This window comes from Canis lupus, chromosome 9 (assembly GCF_011100685.1).
Source record: "Canis lupus familiaris isolate Mischka breed German Shepherd chromosome 9, alternate assembly UU_Cfam_GSD_1.0, whole genome shotgun sequence".
Classification (NCBI taxonomy): Eukaryota; Metazoa; Chordata; class Mammalia; order Carnivora; family Canidae; genus Canis; species Canis lupus.
Genome location: NC_049230.1, coordinates 47,376,662 through 47,403,210, shown reverse-complemented (window position 1 = coordinate 47,403,210; position 26,549 = coordinate 47,376,662). Strand labels below are relative to the sequence as shown.

Genomic DNA, 26,549 nt, shown 5'->3' with positions numbered 1-26,549 from the left:
AACCACCATCTCCATCAGACACTCCAAGTCATGGTTGGAAATTCCCCCATCATTGTAGAACATTCCACTGTGACAGGTACATTGCCATGGAGCTCATGTGCTGGACAGACTACCTTGTTCCTGTCTACCCCACAGCCCAGAGGAAATGGCTTCTTGGTCCCTGTCCTTCCCTCTGCTCCTGAAGAAGCTTGGTTTCCAGTAGGGAATTAGGTGCGAGGCATGCAGCACAGATTTGGGGTTTCTTGACCTACTGAATGATGACACTGTGTGGGCTGCTTCATGTTTCTTGGGTTTGGTTAGATTCAGACCAGAGGAAGAGGCAAAAAGGAATACCATGGAAAGGTTTTGTGGAGGCTCCTGCTAATGGGTACTCTTGTTGGGATGTTAAGAGCTGTGAGTCAGGCAGCAGGTTTATTTTTCATTTTGTGGCCAGTCCCATCCAACGGGTCAGCCCTGGGAGAGCCAGGCCTGGCATATGGCCAAATCTTACTTATACTTCATTTTGGGCTTTGAGCTTTTAGGGATGCTTGTTTGAGCAGGAAGGTGCTACAGGCTGGGGCTTCTGATTGAAAGGGCACCATCCCTGCCTGCCTGGCCCAGGGCTGGGGGACCCTGGTCTGATCTGCCCCTACCCCACCCTGAGGTGAGACCTAGGGCTGAGTTTAATGGCTGAGAAGAGCCTGAGCCTTCAGAGAGGTGGTGGAGTGCTGGAGATGCTCTGGGGTCAGGCTACTGCGTGTCCAATCCAGGTGCCCACTCTGCCTGTGTGGCCTCGTGTAACCACTGTGTCTGAGTTTCCTCATCTGTCAAATATTTACCTCTTAGAGATATGAAAATGAAGTGAGTGCATGGGAAGTGCTAGAACACCATCTTGGCACAGCACAGGCTCAAGCATGTTAATTATTTTCATTCTTACTCATCTCCTGTGCCTTTTAAAGGGGACAGGCTCCCCTTAGTATGAACAATCCTGACCAGAGAGTTATCTTCTGAAAGCATAGACGACTGCTGGTGTTCATTCATCTGAAGCTTCTCATGGCTTCCTGCCATCTACACAATAACATCCACATCCTGTTCCTTGACATTCAAGGACAGTAGCCATTTGGTTCCAACCCGACTGCCTGCCTCCCAGTCCACTGGCTTGCTCTCCATCAGGTATTCTGGGATCCCCATCCTCTTCCTTCAGTCCCAGACCAACCCTGCTCTCCTTCCAGGCCCAGATCCTCTGTCACTTCCTCCAGAATCCTTCTTCAGGACCCTGGCCCCCCTCCTGTGATATCTCTGCCTCAGCCAGCACCTGGTTTCTGTCTTAGATGGGGCCTGAATGCTCTCTGTACCCCCAGCACAGGCCTGGATACCCGGTAGGATTCAGCAGATGGGTATTGAGCGATGGAATGAACAAATGGGTGAGTGGTTGGAAATGGGATTCTCTGTGGCTGGGAACACTTCCTGCTGCAGTTTCCATCTGATGGATGACCCAGAGAAATACTCAGGCCCTCCTCAAAGTGGAACAACAGGCAGGAGGGAAAATGGGCCTATCTTATTCACAGGATGTGGAGTGGTGATGCTGCCTCATTTTCTTCCCCCAAGGATCTGGGCATCAGATCATAGCTGATTTATTGTTAAGGCCCAGCCATGTGTTCTGAGTGTTCACTGCCTGAATGTACACTTGAAAATGCAGGTCTTGGGGCGCCTCCCATTCCTTCAGTGGCATTTTCTGGAATCTAGCCACTGCTGGAACATGAATCTCGCTTACTTCCTATGCAAATGGGAATAAAAAAAAAGGTCTGTATGTAATCTCTTTCCTGTCCCCCACAGTGACCAGCACAACTTTTTTTTTTTTTTTTTTCCATCAAGAGGGGGATCAAGAAAGCTCCCTGCTCAGGAGGTCGCTGGGTATGGATACGTCAGTGCTGGATAAAATTGCTAGACTGCATAATGGATGGTGCAAAGAGAACCCTGAAGGATGAAGGGCAATCAACTCAGGCCACTCAGGAGGGGTTGGGAGCATGGGCAGTGCAGAGCTTGGAGATTTGTTGGGCCCCAAGAGGAGGTACTGCAGGAGCAAAGGCCTCTGAGATGCGGGACAGCCTTGGGTACTAGAGAGAGGGGATGCCCCACTGGATGGAGGGAAGAGTGGGAGAGGAAGTTAGGAAGGGAGTGGGAAACAGTATCAAAACTAGTTCATGGCCGTATGTGCTGGTATGAGCTGCCACCCGAACTCCACATGTTCAGACCTAGAAGGCCTGAACCAGCCCTGAATCACTTAAAGTTTAAAAGTTCAAGGAGGCTTGAAATATGCTAATTTCACAAAAATGACTAAAAGTACAAAAAATCTCCTACAGACTCAGCAGTTATAGCCACCAGGTTGAACAGCACAGGCAGCTGAGCACATGGCTGGTGACGGGACACAGGGCACAGGAGGCCATTGCAGAGGAGTGGGAGTGTGCCGGTCTCTGCTGCCTTCTTGTCTGTAGATACACAGCCTGCCTTGCTCTTTAGGGTTGAGCCATTCTCATCACAGACTTCTCCCCAGAGTGCACAGTCAGTGACAGCTCTTCCATTGCCCCCCTTACTCTGATCTTGGAGGGAGGCAGAGCCATGGTTATCATCCTACTTTGCAGATGAGGCACCTGAAACCCAGAGAGGAGAGAGTACATTCAAGTCCTTCAGAGCCTGATGGCTCCAGGTTGGGGGACCCATCACTCCTGATCCCAATGCCTGTGGGGCTGCTAGGCCTGCTCACCCCTGGGGCTCTGAGCTAGAAAGTACAGCACCTCTGGAAGCTTCATTTCTGGGGGGGTTAGTGCCAATAGCTGTTTGACCTCTGGGGCTGCTTCACAGGGGCTTCTCCTTGTAAAAGCAATGGGGGCAAATGAGGACTAGAGTCATGTAGTCCTCAAGCTGGGAACAAACCTGATCTTGGTGGCTGCCTGCAGGCTGCCTCTTTGGCCACAAAGGATCTGGCAAGGATGAAGAACTGGGGAAGCTCCGATTCAGGGGGGTCTGAGGACCCGCCCCAAGAGGACTCCTGCTTAGACCCCCTGGATGGAGACCCTAATTCCAGGCCAGTTCCAGCCAAGCCCCACATCTTCCCTACGGCTAAGAGCCGCAGCCGACTTTTTGGAAAGTGTGACTCAGAGGAGGCTTCTATGGATTGCTCTTATGAAGAAGGCCAGCTAGCCTCTTGCCCAGCCATCACAGTCAGTCCTGTTGTCATGATCCCGAAACATGAGGACGGCCCCACCTGTGCCAGGTAAGCTGTATCTGGAACCTCGGCCCCTTCCTCACCAGGAGCCAAACTGGCTCACCTGGCTGAGGCCCCAGCTATGGAAATACCACATGGTGCTCTAGATTTTAAGCTGTAGGTCATAGAACCAGGGAGCTGGGGAGCCTTCAGCAATCATGTGGTCCAGCATCTGCACTCATAGGAGTTTGGGGACACATGGTCATGGATGCTGGCATATATGCTGATCTTAGATGTAGGCTGATCTCTAGCTGTCCAGGCCTTGAATGCTCACCAGCCCTAAACACTTAGTCTGTAAGTTAAAAAGCTCAAAGCCAGGAGGCTTTTATTTATTTTTTTAAAAGATGTTTAGATTTTTGTTTTATTTATTTATTTATTTATTTATTTATTTATTTATTTATTTATTTAAGAGAGCAAGAGTGAGCATGAGAGAGAGAGAAAGAGAGAGAGAGAGGTAGAGGGAGAGGGGTAGAGGGAGAGGCAGACTCCCCACTGAGCAGGGAGCCCAATGCAGGACTTGATCCTAGGACCCTGGGATCATGGCCTGAGCTGAAGGCAGATGCTTAACTGACCAAGCCATCAGGTGCCCACCAGGAGGCTTTTAGAGAGAAGGTGCAGAACAGTTCTAGTGAGGAGCCCACCAGCTCTTTGGCCTCTACCAAGGCAGGTCAGGGAGGGTGCATAGACTGGCTAACCTCTGGGTAGTGTGGGGACACTTTTTCACTTGTCAGGGGCTATCCAAACCTTTGCAACCCCTGCCTCCAGCCCCCTCCAGGCCACTGCCTCCAGAGCCCCAGCTCCTAAGCAAGCAGAAAAGTGAGTGGCTTGGGTAGGAGAGGAAGCAGTGGCAGGAGAGACTTTCTAGATGGTGCCTATAGACAGAGTGGGGACAGAATGAGGGCACATATACCTCACGGTTTCTTATTATATCAGTTTCCTGGACAGTCACCTAGACTAAGGGATGGGTTTTGTATCATGTTTTTTCCCCTTTTAGTTTGCCCTGGCTTTTAGTCATGCTCCCCGACAAGCTCTGAAGGCACATCAGAATAGTTGGATGAAGGTATTTTCTGGCCCATAGGCAGCCGTCCCAGGACTCTGTGACTGCTGGATCTGAGAAGAGCCTCAAGCTCTATGATCGCAGGAAGATATTTGAGGCTGTCGCTCAGAATAACTGTGAGGAGCTGCAGAGCCTGCTGCTCTTCCTGCAGAAGAGCAAGAAGCACCTCATGGACAGCGAGTTCAAAGGTAGCCCTGGAAGGCCAGATTCCTGGGAGAGGCCCCGCTGCTATGCCCTGCTCTGACCCTCACTTTGTCTTGCAGACCCAGAGACAGGGAAGACCTGTCTGCTGAAAGCCATGCTCAACCTGCATGATGGGCAGAATGACACCATCCCCCTGCTCCTGGAGATTGCCCGTCAGACGGACAGCCTAAAGGAGTTGGTCAACGCCAGCTACACAGACAGCTACTACAAGGGTGAGGACGAGGACAGGGTCTGGCATGGCTCTGTCCGCAAGCATGCCTGGAGCCAGGAGGCATTGTCATGCCTAGGCGAGTCTCTCAGCTCCTTGCTCCCTGGACCAGCCACTGAGATGGCATCTCCTGGTCCCAGGGGGTCCTTGCCTCCCCCACCTGCTGGACTTGGTTTCTCTTCATATACATCCTGGTCCCATCCTCCTCTCTGTGGACTTGGTGTTCTTTGCCTCTGGAAGCCATGGCTACTCTCTCTGCTACTGTTCCTTGACCTTGGGCAGTTTTGACTACTCCAGTTCCCAGTCTGTTGTTCCCTTGGGGATTTCTACTCCTACCTCAGGGACTCCTTGGGCCCCCTTTGGGCATTCTGGCCTGCTCTCCTCTTGTGCAGGGGAGTCTTCTGGCACTTTCTGCCCCAGTCTTGCCCCTGCACCTGTCCAAGCACAGGACTGTGAGTACAAAGCAATAGCACCCATCCTCCACAGGCCAGACAGCCCTGCATATTGCCATTGAGAGGCGGAACATGGCGCTCGTGACCCTCCTGGTGGAGAACGGGGCAGACGTCCAGGCTGCAGCCAATGGGGACTTCTTTAAGAAAACCAAAGGGCGGCCTGGCTTCTACTTTGGTAGGGAGACCATGTGGTAGATGCTTGGCTTTTTGACAATCACTAAGGGGAGGTTTAGGGTGGAGACAGAGGGATTTGGAGGCTGGGTGGTCCAGGGACCAAACTCAACTATTCGTGAGGCCCATCCTATGCCTGTGTTGGCCGCAGGTGAGCTGCCCCTGTCCTTGGCTGCATGTACCAACCAGCTGGGCATTGTGAAGTTCCTGCTGCAGAACTCTTGGCAACCTGCAGACATCAGCGCCAGGGACTCCGTGGGTAACACCGTGCTGCACGCACTGGTAGAGGTGGCCGACAACACAGCTGACAATACCAAGTTTGTGACGAGCATGTACAATGAGATTCTCATCCTGGGCGCCAAGCTCCACCCTACACTGAAGCTGGAGGGGCTCACCAACAAGAAGGGGCTGACGCCACTGGCTCTGGCAGCCAGGAGTGGGAAAATTGGGGTAGGGGGAGGCGTCTTGCCTGAGCTAGGGGTGCAACTTTTGAGGGTGCCATGGAGAGGACTGCCTGCCTTGCTGCCACCTGATATCACCACCCTGCAGAGCCCTCCTTCTGTGACACTTGCCAGAAGGTGTAGGACAGGGGCTAGTAGGGTAGCCAGAGGAACTGTGAAATGCTGAGTGGAAGTCAGCACCACACCTGACTATTTCTGACTTTCACATCTGAACAGCACCAACCAGACAGAGTGGGGGTGGGGTGCTGGCACCTGGGTGCGGGGGTGGCTTGAGCCAAGGGTGAAGTGGCTGTGAGCAGGTGTGATCAGGTGATGATGGATCTGATATGGCTGTAGTTGAGGTCTGAGGCAGGGGGCAAGTTGGTCAGGAGGCTGATGGATAGAAGTGAGGGCTCTCCTGGGGCTAAGCTGAGTCTCTGAGCTAGGAAGCAGACTTATTGTTGAGGCAGAACTGGTGGCGTAGTGGGGATGTACCTGTGGTGGGGCTGCTTGCTGGCTGGTCTCTTACAGGCTTTTGTATCCCCATGGTAGGTCTTGGCCTATATTCTCCAGAGAGAGATCCAAGAGCCTGAGTGCAGGCATCTGTCCAGGAAGTTCACTGAATGGGCGTACGGGCCCGTGCACTCGTCGCTCTATGACCTGTCCTGCATTGACACTTGTGAGAAGAACTCAGTGCTGGAGGTGATTGCCTACAGCAGCAGTGAGACCCCGGTGAGTGCGCCAGGGCGGGGCCCGGGTAAGGTGGGCTTCTGGCCTCACTCTGCCCCAGTCCCCTACCCTAGCTTTTTTTTTTTATTATTTTTTTTTTATTGGTGTTCAATTTACTAACATACAGAATAACACCCAGTGCCCGTCACCCATTCACTCCCACCCCCCGCCCTCCTCCCCTTCTACCACCCCTAGTTCGTTTCCCAGAGTTAGCAGTCTTTATGTTCTGTCTCCCTTTCTGATATTTCCCACACATTTCTTCTCCCTTCCCTTATTTTCCCTTTCACTATTATTTATATTCCCCAAATGAATGAGAACATATAATGTTTGTCCTTCTCCGACTGACTTACTTCACTCAGCATAATACCCTCCAGTTCCATCCACGTTGAAGCAAATGGTGGGTATTTGTCATTTCTAATAGCTGAGTAATATTCCATTGTATACATAAACCACATCTTCTTTATCCATTCATCTTTCGTTGGACACCGAGGCTCCTTCCACAGTTTGGCTATCGTGGCCATTGCTGCTAGAAACATCGGGGTGCAGGTGTCCCAGCGTTTCATTGCATTTGTATCTTTGGGGTAAATCCCCAACAGTGCAATTGCTGGGTCGTAGGGCAGGTATATTTTTAACTGTTTGAGGAACCTCCACACAGTTTTCCAGAGTGGCTGCACCAGTTCACATTCCCACCAACAGTGTAAGAGGGTTCCCTTTTCTCCACATCCTCTCCAACATTTGTTGTTTCCTGCCTTGTTAATTTTTCCCATTCTCACTGGTGTGAGGTGGTATCTCATTGTGGTTTTGATTTGTATTTCCCTGATGGCAAGTGATGCAGAGCATTTTCTCATGTGCATGTTGGCCATGTCTATGTCTTCTTCTGTGAGATTTCTGTTCATGTCTTTTGCCCATTTCATGATTGGATTGTTTGTTTCTTTGGTGTTGAGTTTAATAAGTTCTTTATAGATCTTGGAAACTAGCCCTTTATCTGATATGTCATTTGCAAATATCTTCTCCCATTCTGTAGGTTGTCTTTGAGTTTTGTTGACTGTATCCTTTGCTGTGCAAAAGCTTCTTATCTTGATGAAGTCCCAATAGTTCATTTTTGCTTTTGTTTCTTTTGCCTTCGTGGATGTATCTTGCAAGAAGTTACTATGGCCGAGTTCAAAAAGGGTGTTGCCTGTGTTCTTCTCTAGGATTTTGATGGAATCTTGTCTCACATTTAGATCTTTCATCCATTTTGAGTTTATCTTTGTGTATCTTTGTGTATGGTGAAAGAGAGTGGTCTAGTTTCATTCTTCTGCATGTGGATGTCCAATTTTCCCAGCACCATTTATTGAAGAGACTGTCTTTCTTCCAGTGGATAGTCTTTCCTCCTTTATCGAATATTAGTTGCCCATAAAGTTCAGGGTCCACTTCTGGATTCTCTATTCTGTTCCACTGATCTATGTGTCTGTTTTTGTGCCAGTACCACACTGTCTTGATGACCACAGCTTTGTAGTACAACCTGAAATCTGGCATTGTGATGCCCCCAGATATGGTTTTCTTTTTTAAAATTCCCCTGGCTATTCGGGGTCTTTTCTGATTCCACACAAATCTTAAAATAATTTGTTCTAACTCTCTGAAGAAAGTCCATGGTATTTTGATAGGGATTGCATTAAACGTGTATATTGCCCTGGGTAACATTGACATTTTCACAATATTAATTCTGCCAATCCATGAGCATGGAATATTTTTCCATCTCTTTGTGTCTTCCTCAATTTCTTTCAGAAGTGTTCTATAGTTTTGAGGGTATAGATCCTTTACATCTTTGGTGAGGTTTATTCCTAGGTATCTTATGCTTTTGGGTGCAATTGTAAATGGGATTGACTCCTTAATTTCTCTTTCTTCAGTCTCATTGTTAGTGTATAGAAATGCCACTGACTTCTGGGCATTGATTTTGTATCCTGCCACGCTACCAAATTGCTGTATGAGTTCTAGCAATCTTGGGGTGGAGACTTTTGGGTTTTCTATGTAGAGTATCATGTCATCGGCGAAGAGGGAGAGTTTGACTTCTTCTTTGCCAATTTGAATGCCTTTAATGTCTTTTTGTTGTCTGATTGCTGAGGCTAGGACTTCCAGTACTATGTTGAATAGCAGTGGTGAGAGTGGACATCCCTGTCTTGTTCCTGATCTTAGGGGAAAGGCTCCCAGTGCTTCCCCATTGAGAATGATATTTGCTGTGCCTACCCTAGCTTTGTCTATCCTTTCATCAGTGATAATCTGTTGCCTGGGGCCTAGGCTCTGATGCCTCATCTCCCTGTTTATTCCCACTGAATGTTTTCCTTCATCATACAAATAATGTAGGGTGATTTTCTCATAAAAACATAAATATTTCAGGTAGACAAAAATAATTTTCTTTTTATACCATATAAAAGCATGTAGCTTCATTTTGTTTACATTAAATGGGATCATACTATACAAAATGTGGAACAATCAATTTTTTCATTTAATGGTGTGTCTTGTAGATCATTTTATATGAGTTCATATGGGCCTGCTTCATTAAAAAAAAAAAAAAAAAACCTGGCTGTATAGTGTTCCAGAGTAGGGGTGAGGAATAAATTTCCATTGGAGGATATTTGAGTTATTTCCAGTTTTTTGCTACTACAATGCTGCAGGACACTTGGCATGGTTTGGGAATTTTTCTAGGATGCCTAGAATTGGAATTGCTAAATTGAAGAAATATGTATGTTTTAATATTATAATAGGTGCTGCCAAGTTGTCCTCCAGAAAGACTGCATCAGTTCACTTGCCCACTAGCAGTGGGTATACATCTACCCATGTCCTTGCCAACCAGGATATTATCAATATCTTCTCAAAAACTGATTTAAGTTTTTGGGGGCAAAAATGCTATCTTATTGATGTCTTAATTCTCATTTTCTTGACTAATGTGAGGTAGATAATTTTTAGTATAGTTATCTGACCATTCATATTCCTTTGGTAGATTTCCTGTTCATTGTCCTTGGCCATCTCTTCTACTGGACTGTGGGCCCATTCCTTTTGGTTTGCAGGTGCACTTGCCATAGAATGAATTGATCCTTTCTCTATTGCTTATGTTAAAAATATTTTATTTTCTTCCAGGCTGTCTCTTGGCTTCTAGCTTCATATAAGACATCATTTGCTTATAAAAGATTTTCATTTTGAGAGTCAAATTAGTCTTTTTCATTTGTAGCTTCTGTGACTTGTATCTTGCTTTGCACGGTCTCTTCCACTTCAAGATTATACATACACATATCCTGCAATATTTTTGTTTAGCTCCTTTGTAGTTATTTTATGTTTGGCTCCTTAACTTATCTAGAATTTATTTTTGTGTAGGTGTGAGGTTGGCATCTTACTTAATTATTTTGTTTCCAAATGAGGGTCCCAGAGCCACTTAATGTAAAGTATGTCCTGCCACAACTTCCCTGTCTGTCCTTGCTGAGCTGATACCTGCCCCTGAGGCAAACCTGGGGGCTAGAGTCTATGCTGTCAATGATGAGGGGCTGCCACAGCTCACAGGGTAGGGGCTGTGTTTACAGGGGCAAAGTCCAGAGGACATAGAGGCCTGGCCTGCTTTGCTCTACCCTGTCAGCCTCCACCTGGGAGGCCATGCTGAATCAGGACCTTGGACTCAGAATCTTGGATGCAAATGTTCCCAGAGGACTAGCCCGTGTAGGAAATGGCTCTAAAAAGGCTCGGGTGTTTGAACTAGAGAGGAGAGGGCTCTGGGGCCATGGCTGCCATCTTCATAACTCTGAAGGGTCTCTTGGGTGAACATGCAGTACTGGGGTCCCTGAGTACAGAACTGGGACAACTGGTAGAAAGCAGAGAAGACCAACATGACTCTAGAGAATAAATCTTCCTGACAGTGTTTCTCTGCAGGCTGCTCGAGTCAGCAAGGAATTTCCTATCCCCAAAGATATTGAAGAAAACACTGAACAGGGACCTTGTTGAGGAAACTTAAGCTTGGGCTGGGGGTTGGGCTCAATGGCCTACAAAGGTTAGGATGACCTGATTTTGGCTCATCCATCTTAGGGATACTGGAACTTTAACGGAAGTCTCTTGGATATGAGATTTTTGTGGTATCTGGCTGGGGAGTGAGCCTCACCTCTTTCTGCTCCCCTTAGAATCGCCATGACATGCTTTTGGTGGAACCACTGAACCGACTCCTGCAGGATAAGTGGGACAGATTTGTCAAGCGCATCTTCTACTTCAACTTCTTCATCTACTGCTTGTATATGATCATCTTCACTACAGCAGCCTACTACAGGCCTGTGGATGGCTTGGTGCGGCCTGAGGCTCAGCCTCAAGACAAGGGAGTGGGGAGAGAGATGGACATTCTTATAAGACCCCCCTATGACCCAGGCCCAGGCCAGACCCTGGACTCCTTCCTAGCATGCTGGAAAGATGGAAGGATCATCTGGAGCTCCTTATGTCCCTGTGCTCAGCCCTCCATCTCTCAGGCTGTCCTGGCAACACTCCCCTCCCCCTTCTCGGTCCCTCCTTTAGCATCCTGGTTGGCTGAGGCTGAATGGATGGTCTCCGAGGCCCCTAGTGGCAGAGGAGGGATAACAGGTTAGAAAGATGAAAGAATTAGGGCTCCAGAAGCAACTCTTCCCTGAGTTGGCTGTCTGCAAGGTCATGGGCTGGCATGAGCCCTGAGCCCATTGCCATCCCACTGACCCACTCACTTGCCAGCCCATTGCCATCCCACTTTTGTTCACTCACTTGCTCATTGTTCATTCCCTGGACATATACTTTTGAGCACATCTTCTGTGCCAGGTCCTGGGCCACCATCAAATCAGCCTAAGACCAGACTTCTTCCTCTGCCAGGAGCCATGGACTCCTTTGAGTTACTGAATTGAATCCTTTCCATTCAATACCCAAGCACTTAATTTGCTGCCTTTATACACAGGACTTCTTGCTTATAAAATTGATTTAAAATTCCACTTCCCAGTTAGGTGAAACCTGACTTCTCTTGACCTCATAAGGCCTCTTAATAATTTCATTTTATGAGGAAAGAGAAACACGCTGATTAAGACAAGCTAGCGAAGCAGTGTTTAAAACGTCAGTGACAAGCAGAAAGGAAACTTGCCCTAGAAAAGTGTCTGAGACACAAGGATGACATGTATATGGGACATCTCATCTTCCACCATCAATGGAAAACCTTGACAGGGGTTCACCCTGGCTGTGGGAGAAACAGGAAGCATATGGCATTGGGTCTATAAGACTGCTTCCACCTCTGCCATCAGCCTCTTCTCAGAAGAGCTCCAGGCTGAGGACATTGTCTGGGAGGCAACACAGCACTGTAAGGATAGTCTGCTTGGCACCTAGAGGCTACCACTTTGGGAATCTGGTCCCACAGAGGGGCCTCCTTGCAGGTGTCCCCAATGATGCACTGTCTTTAATTATGCCTATCTCTTGAACAAGGCTAGCCTCTTGGGCAGGGGCTGACTCTTAATCACAGGGCTTGGTAAATGTTTGTTGAGTAAATGAATGAGTGAATGGAGTCTCTAACCTCTCTGCACCTTGCAGCCTCCCTATAAGCTGAAACACACTGTTGGAGACTATTTCCGAGTCACCGGAGAGATTCTTTCTGTATTAGGGGGAGTCTACTTTTTTTTCCGAGGGGTAAGCATTCCTTCCCACACTGAATTTCCATTATCACCAAAGCAAAAAGCCAAGAGACTCACTTGTTGCTCACTCACTCTTTAATTCGTGAGAGAGATACACAGGTGAAAATGAGAGCCCTCCAGGCATTTATGACTGGGGACTGAGGGTCTACCCCATGGGTTCCTGCAGGCCCAGGGTAGTCTTGTTGGAAGATAGTCAGGACTCCTCGTTGAATGCACAGTTGACCCTTGAACATTGCAGGAGTTCAGCTCTCCCCACGATAAAAAATCTGCATATAACTTTTGACCTCCCCCCAATTTAATACTAATAGCCCACAGTTGACCAGAAACCTTACCAGTAATATAGTCAATTAACACATATTTTGTATGATATGTTATATATTATATTCTTACAATTAAAGAAGCTAGTGAAAAGAAAATGTTATTAAAATCATAAGAAAAAATCATAAGAGAAAATAGATTTACAGCACTATACTATATTTATTGAAAAAAAAAAACTGCATATAAGTGTCCTTAGCAGTTCAAAACCATGTTGTTCAAGGGTCAACTGTAGTTGTCAGCTCTTAAGTGACAGGATCATGACAGGTAGTTATCCAATTAATCAAAACAATATGTAAAGTTCAAAATAATGAAAGAAATCTAACATATACTGGCATCAGTTTATTTTGCCTGAAAATATGTGCATATTCCTTGGCAATTCTAACATGTGAATAGTCTTTTCTTTGAAATTAGGGCCACTGTTACACGTTACACTGTTATAAATAATTGGAGATTATTGTGATTTTTCCCCCCGTAATCTTTTTGATCTAAGGTACACCAAATTTTTCTTAGTGATTCACCATTAAGGAGTCTTTCCAAATCACTCTGTCTTCACAGAAACTACTGTTGTTATTTTGTACTCATATTTTATATTATACTAAAATACAAAGCCACAGTAGCAAGTGCAGTGGACAAAAAGCTCTCTTGGCAACTAGTATTAACCTGGGGGGAAGAAGTAGAGCGTGTGGGTGTGTCTTGGAAAGGATCTCCTAGCCACCAGCACTCATTGTGGGCGTCAGTTGGAATGTTTTTAGGGAGTGGAGAGCGTTGGCTATTCTGGTGACATAGTTCAATGGAGGCTGATTAAAGAATTTTTACTATAATGCATAGTTATTAAAGAAAATTAGGAAAAAATGCACATATTAAAAAGAAGAAAACTCTCAATCTCATTATTCAAATGCAGCAATTAATGATATTTTGGTGAATTTCCCTCCTGTCTTTATTTCTAGGTATAGTTGTAATTCCATTCTCTATTTTAAAATATCTCTCCTGAGTTACATGACATTACCCCATTAGCCTCACTGTCCTCCCCTCTTCAGAATCTCTGCTTTGATGCACTCCTGTGTTCCATTGTAGGCCATTAAGGAAACATTGCAAATGCTCACCATTTAGACTTTCCTGGGATCTTACACTCTCTATTTACCTGCAGATTCAATATTTCCTGCAGAGGCGGCCATCGCTGAAGACCTTGTTTGTGGACAGCTACAGTGAGATGCTTTTGTAAGTGACACTTTGACTCTTATGCCTCAATAGCAGACAGCATCTTTTGGCCCAGTCCTAAGATTATAGCCATCAGTTCTCACCCATCCTTTCACATATGCTGAGCTTGGAACATAGTAGGACCTCACAAACATGTTGGATGAATGATGGAAGGCCCTCAGTAAATGTGTGTTGACTGGTGAATACTGAGGCTCTACCTTATATCAGCTATGCATCAGGTGCCAGTGAATGACAGACATGAGTTCATGTGCTTTACATTCTGAGTTATAGCCTGAAAAGCCTTGTTCATTTTCTTTCATCCACTCATCTAACCATTTGGCATTCACTGAGTTGGCACTGGGATACTGAGATGAACTAGATATGATTCCTGTCTTCAAGGAATTTCCAATCTTTAGAACAGGGTTTCTCAGCCTCAGCACTATGGTAATTTTGGACTAGATGATTCTTTATTGTGGGGGCTGTCCTATGCATTTTAGAATGTTTAGCAGCATCCCTGGCCTCTCCATCCCAGATGCCAGTAGAACTCTCCCTGTCCCTGACAGCCAAATATTCCCTGTATCCAGATATTGCCAAATGCCCTCCACTTGGGGAGGTATGCTGCTTTAGGGGGAGACAGATAAGCAAAAGCATAGCTATAAAACAATGTGGATGTCACTGAGAACCTCTTTCCTTCACAAAATAAGCTGGAACCTTATGAAGTTTCCTTGGAGGACCCAGGATACAAAGAGTGCCTTCAGAAGGGGATGGGTTCATCTCCTGGGATCTCTTCTATGGACTTTACTCTGATCTCCAGTGCCCCCCCTTTTTAAGATGTTGTATTTATCTATCCACGAGAGACACAGAGAAAGAGGCAGAGACACAGGCAGAAGGAGAAGCAAGCTTCCCACAGGGAGCCCAATGTGGGACTCGATCCCGGGACCCCAGGACCACACTCTGAGCCAAAGGCAGATGCTCAACTGTTGACCACCCAGGCGCCCCATTTTTCCTCATTCCTGAGGCCTCTCTCTTTATTCCTGATAATGCAATATTCCTTTATTCCTGATAATGCAATAATTCCTTTATTCTGCAAATGCAAGAAGTTGATTTCTCATCCAGTTGTTGCTAGCTTGTCCCTAGGACTCACAAACCCCATCATTTTACCATAATCTTGAGATGCTTACACTTTTGTTTTGTTTTTTATTAGCTTCAGTAGAATTTAGTGATTCATCAGTTGCATATAGCACTCAGTGCTCATTAGATCAAATGCCCTCCTTAATGCCCATCACCCAATTACCCCATCCCTCTACCCACCTCTCCTCCAGCAACCCTCAGTTTGTTTCCTATAGTTAAGAGTTTCTTATGGTTTGTCTTCCTCTCTGATTTCATCTTATTTTATTTTTCCTTCCCTTCCCCTATGTTCATCTATTTTGTTTCTTTAATTCCACATATGAGAAAAATCATATGGTACTTGTCTTTCTCTGAGATACTCACATCTTAACCCAAAAGGGCAGGGTGGTTAGTGCAATGCTGGTTTGCTTTACTAGGGGAAGCAATATTGTTGTACATAGGATTGTGCCAATAACTTTGATTCTATTCTGAAGAAGATCATTTGTAGGCAGGTTAGAAGTTTATTTTATTTTTTCAAAGCTACCCACGTAGGGTAGCACATAGGGAAACATTGAAGACTACTGAAAAGCTTACAGCCAGTGTATGAGTTCCTCATCTTAACTCTTCCCATTCCTTGCATTCCTCATTCCCAGAGACAATCACTTTTCATTCTTGTAACTCTTTTTTCTGATGTTTACTCACTCAGTAGATGAGGATTTAGCATCCTTATACTTCCTTGCCTTTTGCTTCCATTCCTCTAGCTGTCCAATATTGTTTTTAGTAATTTTTGTTTTACTGGGTATTGAGTAATCTATGTTATTATATCTCTACAAGTGGTATTCACAGTTGAGCTTCATAATATACCATACCTTTTCCCCCGTTTCTCCTAAAGTTGGTAACTGTCTTGTTTTCACTTGTTTAGTTTTCTTTGTATCAACTATTAACTTATCCCACACATCTTGAAGCCTCTCAGTACAATTTTTTCTCAAAATTGGTCACATAAATTATGTAATTGGAATCCCTTGCTCCTTTTTTTTTCTTGAAGAAATTCCTCCCAGAGTGTTGTCCTCTCTTTCTAATTGGGATGGTTTCTCTCTGGGCCTGCTGCTTAGCTGTCATCCTGGGACTCCTATTTGCCACCAGCCTTGGGATGCTCACTGCTATCCTCCTGGGTTAAACTTCCTGTCTCTTTCTTGATTTCCTTGTTTTATTTGAGCACATCCTTTATATTGTCCTCTGGTGAAAAAGATGGTCTCATTATGGAGAGCACAGTGATGACAGCTTTCATCATACCTGGTTCTTGAGTCCCATTGCTCCCACATGTACATTCAAGGTGTTTACTGTTCACTAGCACCTCGAGATCCCTTTCACTTCTCTCCTGATCTGAACTCTATGTCTTCCTCTTTACTGATTAACTCCGTTGTTTTGGGAGAAGGCATCCTAAGCCAAAGAGAGAAGACACATAATAGAGAGGAAGGGAATAAAATTTATTTTAAATCTGGAATGTCTGAAAATATTCTATTATACCTTCATGTTTGATTGCTAGCTTGGTTGGGTATAAAATTCTTCTAAAAATTTGAAGATATCTTTCCATTGTTTCCTTTCTTCAAGTATTATAGATGACAAGTTCAAAACCATTCTGATTCTGGATCATCTTTTAAGACCTGGCTTGGTTTTTCCTTTTGTAGATCTATAGTATCTTCTGTTTGTTTCTAGTGTTCTGAAACTTAAAGGTGTGTCTTGATGTGGATTTTTTTACTCAATGTTCTGGACACATAGTGCACTCTTTCAGTCTGGAAATTTATGTCTTTTATTTTTGATCTCTCTCCTGGAACCCTATGATATGTATATTGAACCTCCAGACCTAGTCTGAACCAGTTCTTATATTTTCTCACTTGTGTTTTATCTCTTTATCTTTGGCTTTTCTTTCTGGGAGGTTCAAATCAACTTTAATTACCAATCCTTCCATTGAGTTTATTATTTTTATATAAAGGTTTTAATTTCTAAATGCTCTTTTTAAAAATTCTTTGTTCTTTATTTCTAAGGAGCATTCCATTCTTGTTTCTAAGCATTTTACTCTTATTTCATTGATGAATATCTTCTTTTGTCTTTCTAATACTGTTGAAACAGCTTTTGGTAAATTTTTCTTCTTTTTGCATAGGTTTTATTTTCTCCAAGTTGTTGTTTCCCATTTTCTTGTTTTGCCCTATCTTTCATGTTCGAGGATATCTGGAGATTTTTGATATCTGGTCATGAGTAAAAGTGGAAAACTAAAAAACTCATTGGAAGCTCTCAATGTATGAATGGGGCTTATCAATTTTGAGCTACACTCTAAACTAGTCTAGGTAAGCTATTTATTGGGGAATATCTTTTTTTAATATAAATTTATTTTTTATTGGTGTTCAATTTGCCACCATATAGAATAACACCCAGTGCTCATCCCATCAAGTACCCCCCTCAGTGCCCGTCACCCAGTCACCCCCACCCCCCGCCCACCTTCCCTTTCACCCCCCCCTAGTTCATTTCCCAGAGTTACAAGTCTCTCATGTTATTGGGGAATATCTAGTTAGTAAATTGCATCTTTTCAATCTTCTACCTGGAGGGAAGAAATCTGGTGCCACAGTTCTGAGAACTGAGTAGAATAGAGGGCTTTCTATAATCTATATAATATAAAAATCATATTGCCTCCTGCTTTTGGTAAAATGCCAATGCTTTCACTGTCTGATGAAAATGGGTCGAACAGTCTTCTTTTATATTCTTCAGAGACAAACCTCCCCTCTTCTTTATTTTAGGTCTCCTCATCTATTCTCCAGAGGTCCCTAAGCCTTTTGAGATTCCTTGATTAAATCAGTTGATTCTCAGCTTTCCCCAATATATATTTGGATTTGGTTTTGTTGGGTCTGCTAAGTCAGTTTTCATTTGTCCACTGCTCACCAAATTCATATGTGGGGGCTCCATTTACCACCCAGGACAACTCTTTACCTGTTTCAACTAGGGTTAGTTATTATTTTGGCCAAGGTCCTGCAAATACAGGGGAATAGTTTTCTTTTGCAGCAGAATTCCAATTGATGAGACAGTCTCCTGACACCAGTTTCCTGACTCACATCAGCACAGTGGTAGTTTTTTGGTGGGTTCTCTCACATAAATGGGAATTGAGGTGGTTGGTGTAGTCTACAGTATAAATGTAGGTGGGGGAACTTTCAGGAGGAGGCCATGATGAACAGGGAGACCTGGGATGAATATGTGAAGGTACCACTAGGCAGACTCTGTCATAGGATCATCAGATTTACTCTGCCTTATCCATGGATCCTACCTGGGCAACCAACTTGCTGAGGGACATCTTGCCTGGCTCTGCTTCTGAGTTTGAGGGTGTGACCAGCAGACTCTACCTGTGATTTTTCAGGAGAGCATGGCCTGTCCTTCCTCACTGCTAAGAATTGTTTCTTATTCTTTCTTCATTATTGCCTTTTTAGATGTTTTTTCCTAATTGCCCCTTTCATGAAATCTAATACCACAAATATACAGTATAGTTGTCTATGTACTGTATTAATATTTGTGCTTTCTACAAAAAGAGAATAAGATTCTGCACCCCCTAACCAAGTTTTGCCCCCTTGGAGAAGATGTTGTTCCTACTGAGAATCATGGGCTAAAGGAGACAGGACAACCAACCCTAGCTTGTGCCACAGCCTGTGGTCTGTGCTTCTGAGGGATCAGGCCTCCTCGGTGCTTGTAGATGAAGCTTCCTATCCCTCCACCTTCAGTTTTGTGCAGTCACTGTTCATGCTGGGGACCGTGGTGCTGTACTTCTGCCACCACAAGGAGTACGTGGCCTCTATGGTGTTCTCCCTGGCCATGGGCTGGACCAACATGCTCTACTACACCCGCGGCTTCCAGCAGATGGGCATCTATGCTGTTATGATTGAGAAGGTGGGTGTCGGTGTCCAGGTAGTTCTCCACAGAGTCAGTTTATACCATGGGCATGTGGGACATGGTCTACAAACTCTGTCCACCCTCTGTGGATATTACAATATCTGGGAAGGTTCTGGTTTAGCTCAGGACCCAATTTCCCAGCTAATTCCTCAAGAATCAGGCAACCTGGCCCTGACCCAGGTTTGGGGCTCCTTTGAAACCTGACTCCTCTATATACCAGGACCTCTCTCCCACTAGAACAAAGGCCAAGGAGTGGGGAGGTGTAGATGATTTCCCCATGACACCAGAACTGAGAACCACCAAACCAAACCCTCCTGCATGTTCTCTAGTCCACTTGGGCTCAAGATAAACAACCAGGATTACATAGTCCTGACCCTCCCCTTGGCCTTGCCTAGGACTGGACTGGGGTTCTGACAAGTCTGCTCTCTCCTGCAGATGATCCTGAGAGACTTGTGTCGCTTCATGTTTGTCTACCTTGTTTTCTTGTTCGGGTTTTCCACAGGTAATGGGCTTGCTCAGGGCTGGTGGTGGGCAGAGCTCCTATTCACCTCAGTTTCCTGAGGACTCTGCAGGGGCTGGGTGGGGAGAGGCCCCCTGGGATTATGTATCTGCAGGTGACAGAGCTGGAAAATAGAGAACACAGAAATGGTCAGGAAACCTGGAAATGCAATTCATAAAATATTGTAAGAAATTTTAGAGGTATAAATAAAAAAAAAATTAAAAAAAAAAAAGAAATTTTAGAGGTATGAAGTTCTGCTTGTATAATGTAGTAGTATAGCTACTACTACTACAAAATGTAGTATAGCTACATTTTGGCTTAGTTTTTTTTTTAACATTTTATTTTATTTTATTTTAAGAGAGAGAGAGAGAGAGAAAGAGAGAGAGAGAGAGAGAATGACCAGGGGAGGGGCAGAGGGAAAGGGAGAGAGAGAATATTTTTTTTGTATATACTTTTTTATTGGAGTTCGATTTGCCAACATATAGCATAACACCCAGTGCTCATCCCGTCAAGTGCCCCCCTCAGTGCCTGTCACCCAGTCACTCTAACCCTCCTCCCACCTCCCTTTCCACCACCCCTTGTTTGTTTCCCAGAGTTAGGAGTCTCTCATGTTCTGTTACCCTCACTGATATTTCCCACTCATTTGAGAGAGAGAATCTTAAGCAGGTTTTAAGTCCAGCACAGAGCTTGACCTCATGATCCGCAGATCGTGACTTGAGCAAAAATCAAGAATTGGCACTTAACTGACTGAGCCATCCAAGTTTCCCTTTTAACTTTTTATTTTGACATTATTTCATATTTTCACAAAAGTTGCAAGAATAGTACAAATAACTTTTCTGTACTTACTACCCAGTTCCCCAAATTTTACATTTAAAAATTACTTCCTCTTTCTGCTACACATGCACACACATGTACACACACCATCACCACCACCACGCTAAAAAAAAAAAGTGAGCTGCAGACATGATCAGCCCTTTACTATTGGATAAAGCCTGCATTTCCTAAAAACAATAAGATTTTCTTACATAAACAATGTATAATGATCAAAATAAGGAAATAACCATCAATACAATAGTATAAACTAATCTACCAGCCTTATCAAATTTCACCAATTGTCCTAATAATATCCTTTACAGAAGTGAGAATTCCAGATCATGCACTACATTCAGTTGTCATGTCTCTTTAGTTACCTTTAATCTGAAGTGGCTCCTCAGTCTTTCCTTGTCTTTTGTGACCTTAGATTTTTGATAAGTAAAAGTTAGTTTTTACAGTGTTTCTCAATTTGGGTTTGTCTGATGCTTCCTCACAATTAGATTCAGTTGTGCATTTTTTATTCAAATATCAAGGAATATGTGTCTTCCTCAGTGCATTGTATCAGGAGTCCCACATTTGTTTAGCCCATCTCTAGTGACGTTACGTTTAATTACTTTAATTACTTGGTTTTGATGGGTCTGCTAGATTCCTGTAAAGTAATTATCTTTCCCTTTGGAATCAATAAGTAATTTGTAAGGAGGTGCTTTGGGACTAGGTAAATATCCTGTTTCTCATCAGACTTTTAACTGGTAGTGTTAGAATCCACTGATGATTCTCACCTGAATCACTTAATTCTAATAGTTGCCAGATGATGATTTTCTAACTCTGTCATTCCTTCTACATTTATTAGCTAGCATTCTATTGTAGGGAAGAGTTTTCCATTCTACATGCATTTGTTATTTATTTCATCATGCCCTCACAGATTCTTTTCTGGTTTTGTTTCATTTTTCATGGATTCTCACTTTGTTAAATAGGTTGTAATTTTTACCATCACCATCTATCTTGATGCTGAGATTGTCTGAATAATCATCTTTGGGAGCCTCTTCAAGCTGGCTCCTGTGTCCTTCTGACATATTCACAGCATTTCTGGGCACCTGGTTCTGCTTTGATCCTCATCTGAGTCCTGCACTTACATGGTTCACATAGACCCTCCCCTGTCCCCACCCCACAGCCTGTTTTGGAATCTCTGTCTCAGAGTTATGGACAGCTTTGACTGATAGAGATGTGTGTGGGCTCTGGCACCTGGTCTGAAGGCTTTGGTCTATCAGTACCCACGGAAGGGACTTGGCATGTAGGTTAATGGATACTGGATATGAAGTAACCGTGGGGCATAACTGCTACAAAAGCTCTTAGGCCCCAGATTCTATTTCCCAAAGAAAAGTGTAGCACACAGCAAGAGGCCATTCTGTTCTGAGCTGCTTAGTCCCCATCGTTCTAGAATGGGGCTGACTCTGGGTCATCTTCTAAGGGGCACATTCAGAAAGATTATGATTGAGAAGCTGGGTGTGGATTCGGGACTGATATATAAAGTTAGGCAGGTCATGTGCTGCACAAAGATGACTCTATTCACATTGTATATATAGATTTGCATATTTATTTTAACAGTTTTTTTTCCTAGCAGATTACAATAAAGTTCTTATTGTAACAAAACAGTATAGTTGTCCCTTGAACACCATGGAGATTAGGAACATCAATCTCTTGCACAATCAAAAATCTGTAAATAACTTTTGACTCCCCCAAAACTTTAGTAATAGCCCATTGTTGATCAGAAGCCTTACCAAGAATATAAACAGTTGATTAACACATGTTTTTATATGTTAGGTGTATTATATACTGTATTCTTATAATAAAATAAGCTAGAGAAAATGTTATTAATAAAATCATACAGAAAATAGTTACGGTATTTTTTTGAATCAAAAACACTATATGGTATTTTTTGAATAAAACCTGTATATAAGTGGACTCATGCAGTTCAAACCCATGTTGTTCAAAGGTCAACTATAATATGGCAATTTCCTGATAGTTCTGGAGAAGAGAGCTGTTTTTCTCTTTCTAAATCCACACAAAGATGCCATATGGCCAAGCAGCATCCCTGCTGGAGACCCATCAAGGGATATGGTGGTGTGTCTGCTGGGGGATCGGTCTTGGCTTCCATCCAGCTGCACTTTTCCCTCCCCATGCCCTATAGCGGTGGTGACGCTGATTGAGGATGGGAAGAATAACTCTGTGCCGACTGAGTCCACATTGCATAGGTGGCGAGGGCCTGGCTGCCGGCCACCTGACAGCTCCTACAATAGCCTGTACTCCACGTGTCTCGAGCTCTTCAAGTTTACCATCGGTATGGGCGACCTGGAGTTCACCGAGAACTATGACTTCAAGGCTGTCTTCATCATCCTATTGCTGGCCTACGTGATTCTCACCTATATCCTTCTACTCAACATGCTCATTGCCCTCATGGGTGAGACTGTCAACAAGATCGCACAGGAGAGCAAGAACATATGGAAACTACAGGTAAGTGTAGCAAGAGGATGTCTACTGCTGTGTCTGCTGCTTAACACAGCTGGGTATATGAAACCCTATAGGGTTTGAGGAAGGGCAGAGAGCACAGTCAGTCCTGGGGGATCAAGCAGCAGCATCTCCCCTAGTTGACTTCCTTCTGATCTCTCCTGCAGTGTTTCCCTCCCAAGCATCATCAATTAGTGTTCATAGACATTGTGTTTACTGTGGCTGGGCAGTCCCCAGGGGCAGGAGATGGAGGGCTCAGCCCCATGTGGTACGCACCTCACAGGAGCTTGGTCTAGAATGGACACCAGAGACCAGACTTAGGGGGAGAAGCTAAAATGGGATGAGTCCTAACAGCTGCATTTTTAGCCATCTAGTCCACATCTACCTTTTATTACTAGCACAGTAATAAAATTATCATTCTTATTAAGTAACATTAACTCTATACACGGTATTGTTCTAAGTGTTTTAATGCTCTCATTTAATTCTCACAACAATGCTATCAAGTGGCTACCATTACTATTCTCATTTTTTAAATAAAGGCACTGATGTGTAGAGATGTTAGGTATATGTTCAAGTTAACTACAGATCTTCCTCAATTTACAGTGGGATTACATCCCAATAAACCACTGTAATTTAAAAATATATTCAATACACTGAACCTCCTGAATATCACAACATAGCCCAGCCTACTTTAAATGTGCTTAGAATATTAACATTAGCCTACAGTTAGGCAAAATCATCTAACACAAAGCCTATTTATAATAAGGTATTGGATTTATAATCAAGAAATGTGTTGAATACTATAATAAAAGTGAAAAACAGAATGGTTGTATGGGTACAGAGTGGTTCTAAGTGTACTGGTTGTTGAACCTTGTGATCGCATGACTGAACTGGGAGTTCCCAGTCCAGTCATGCAATAGGATTGTACCATATTTTGCTATCCTGGGAAAAGATCCACACTCAAATCTTGAAGTATGGTTTCTGCTGAACACATATTACTTTTGCACGATCGTAAAAATGAAAATCATTAAGTTGAACCATTTTAAGTTGGGGACTATCTGCAGGAAGTAGCACAATCAGGATTCAAGCCAAGTAGTCCCATTTGTGATCCTGCTCTTAACAACTATACTATCTGCCCCTCTGTGGGCACTTCAGGGAAGAGTCTGGGGCTGGACACTCCACATCACTCATGGGAGGCCCTGCCCCAACCCAACCTGGCAGGCACCAGCAGTGCCTGGGCAGGTCTGGGCTGGATGGGCTGAGCTTGGAGTGTATACCTGCTGGGCTACAGTGTACTTGCTGGAAAACAAGCCTGATGTAGAAGGTGCTAGAGGTCCAACTTGGGGGCACTGGGGCTGGGAGAAACTCTGGAGAGGCTGATCTTGGAAGCCCTGCTGGCAGCCAAGGGCAGCCCCTGACTAAGCCCTCTGTCTCTCTGCCCTCTCACAGAGAGCTATCACCATCCTGGACACGGAGAAGAGCTTCCTTAAGTGTATGAGGAAGGCCTTCCGCTCAGGCAAGCTGTTGCAGGTGGGGTATACACCTGACGGCAAGGATGACTACAGGTGGTGTTTCAGGTAATGCCCAGGCAGGAAATCAAGCTAAGGGAGCTCAGGAGCTTAGCTATGGGTATCAGGGATCTACCCAGAGCCAGCTATGGGTACAGAGGACATTCTGGGACTTTGGGGGGCATAGGGAACTCACCTGGAGTTAGCTGTGGATACAGAAACCTGCCTAAGGGCCTCCTGGGATGAGTCATGAACATAGGGGACTCTCCCAAGTCAGCTGTAGGTAGGTACAGGGACTACCCTGAGGCTCAGCTGCAGGCATCAAGGACTTAATGTGGGCATAGGAAACCTACTGGAAAATGAGGTGTCCAAAAGGGGTCATCTAGTGATCAGGGTCAGAACCAAGAATACAGCATTTAAAGTCCCTGGGCCTTATGATGTGGTCAGAGAACACAGCTTTGAGGGTGGTGTCCAGAATGCAGGACCCTCACAACCCTCCCTCTATCAGCTATGTCTCCCCATCCTGGTCTATGGGCTTTTTGGGATTGACTTGTGGCACCAAGCCCTCAATGTGGGAAGCTAGGCATGGCTTTTAAGCCATCAGCTCCCTTGTCTCCTTGCCCTGCAGGGTGGATGAGGTCAACTGGACCACTTGGAACACCAATGTAGGTATCATCAATGAAGACCCTGGGAACTGTGAGGGCATCAAGCGCACCCTGAGCTTCTCCCTGCGGTCAGGCAGAGGTGAGGTGTGAGGGAAGGGTGATGTGGCATGGAGGTGGCCTGATGTTGGGCAGGTAAAGCCTTGGGATTCCTTGCTCCTTGCTGGACTTCTTCACCCCATAGCCTGGATGCTGGAAGAGGGCCAACCACCTGCACACACTCAATCACAGGCATTCTTGTGTACTCTCACACATTTCTGTACAGCTAACTGCCACATGCCCATGTTCACCAGCTCCGCCAACACCCTGGTCCAGGCATCTGTCCTCAAGTGCCCCAGTGGAAGCAGTCCATCTCATATACAGCCATCTGAGACAGCTGGCCTCGTTGTGGGCTGCCCTGTCTCCTCTTCCCATTCCTCATACTCAGTGTCTACATTCAGTTCTGTGAGGCTTATGGACACAAGCAGGTATTGGCAAAATCTCACCTTCCATGAATGCATCCAGCTGGCAGAGGAAGAATGGGAAGAGTAACGAGTATATCATAAAGCAGAAATGCTCTGCAGAAAATCACTACCAGAAAAAAGGTCCTTTATTAGTTAATGGTAAACATCTAGTAGTACATGTTAAATTAAAGGTGTAATTGAGAACATTTACTTAAAAATGAAGCAAACCTAGTTTGAATTGAATACATTTTGAGTTGTAATTATAATTCTGCACTAATTATTTCTTTTTAGCTTTTAGAAAATGGTGCTAAAATATATACAATACAAAAGTTGCCATTTTAACTATTTTTAAGTGTACAATTCATTGGTATTAATTACATCCACAATACTATGCAACCTTCGCTACTATTTCCAAAACATTTTCAATATTTCAAACAGAAACTCTGTACCTATTGAACAATTGCTCCTATTTCTCCCTCCTCCAGCCTCTGGTAACTTCTATTCTACTTTCTGTCTCTGTGAGTTTGCCTAGGATAAATACCTCACATAAATGGAACCACACCTTTTATGTCTGGCTCAAAAATATTCCATTGTAGGTATATATCATATTTTATTTATCCATTTCATCTGTTCAATCAACATTAGGATTGTGTCCACCTTTTTGGATATTATGAATAATGCTATAAACATTGATGTACAAGATTCTGTTTGACTTTTTTCCTTAAGTTCTTTTTTAAACTATTTATTTATTCATAGAGAGGCAGAGGTGAGGTGGGGCAGAGGGAGAAAATCTTAAGCAGGTTCTACACCCAGCATGGAGCCTGACGGTGTGGGGCTCAATCTCATGACCCTGATGTCATGACCTGAGCTGAAATCAAGAGTCAGATATTTATCTGACTGAGCCACCCAAGTGCCCTTCTTCAGTTTTTTGGGATAGAAATGAAACTGCTGAGTCATATGGCAATTCTATGTTTAACTTTTTAAGGAACTGCCAAACTGTTTTCTAAAGCAGCTACATTACTGCATATTCCTACCAGCAATACATGAGGGTTCCACATCCTCACCAACACTTGCTATTTTCTGGGTTTTTGTTGCAGTGGTGGTAGTTGTTTTAGCCATCCTAATGGATGTGAATCAGTATCTCATTGTGTCTTTGATTTTCATTTCCCTAATGAGTAATGATTTTGAACATTTTTTCATATGCTCATTTGTCATTATAAATATTCCTTGGAGAAATGTCTATTTGAGCTCTCTGCTCATTTAAATACTTCTTTTGTTCCTGTTGTTGAGTTATAAAAGTTCTTTATACATTCTGGATATTAATCCTCTATCAGGTATATCATCTGCCAGTGTTTTCTTCTATTCTGTGACTTGTCCTTTGATGTGAAAGTTTTTATTTTGATGAAGCTCA

At 44.3% G+C, this 26,549-nt stretch overlaps 1 protein-coding gene across 1 annotated transcript in view; it reads left to right on the top strand.

The window, feature by feature from the left end:
• The first annotated feature begins 2,969 nt into the window (after nucleotides 1-2,969).
• TRPV1 (transient receptor potential cation channel subfamily V member 1) overlaps nucleotides 2,970-26,549 on the top strand; it is a 28,360-nt gene continuing 4,780 nt past the window's right edge. Inside the window, exons 1-14 of the mRNA NM_001003970.1 lie at nucleotides 2,970-3,253; nucleotides 4,323-4,489; nucleotides 4,565-4,717; nucleotides 5,200-5,340; nucleotides 5,488-5,786; nucleotides 6,329-6,508; nucleotides 10,648-10,806; nucleotides 12,056-12,151; nucleotides 13,622-13,692; nucleotides 18,540-18,705; nucleotides 19,144-19,210; nucleotides 22,209-22,531; nucleotides 23,975-24,102; nucleotides 24,662-24,777. Coding sequence (NP_001003970.1) covers nucleotides 2,970-3,253; nucleotides 4,323-4,489; nucleotides 4,565-4,717; nucleotides 5,200-5,340; nucleotides 5,488-5,786; nucleotides 6,329-6,508; nucleotides 10,648-10,806; nucleotides 12,056-12,151; nucleotides 13,622-13,692; nucleotides 18,540-18,705; nucleotides 19,144-19,210; nucleotides 22,209-22,531; nucleotides 23,975-24,102; nucleotides 24,662-24,777 — 2,350 coding nt within the window. The remainder of the gene's footprint in view (nucleotides 3,254-4,322; nucleotides 4,490-4,564; nucleotides 4,718-5,199; nucleotides 5,341-5,487; nucleotides 5,787-6,328; nucleotides 6,509-10,647; nucleotides 10,807-12,055; nucleotides 12,152-13,621; nucleotides 13,693-18,539; nucleotides 18,706-19,143; nucleotides 19,211-22,208; nucleotides 22,532-23,974; nucleotides 24,103-24,661; nucleotides 24,778-26,549) is intronic.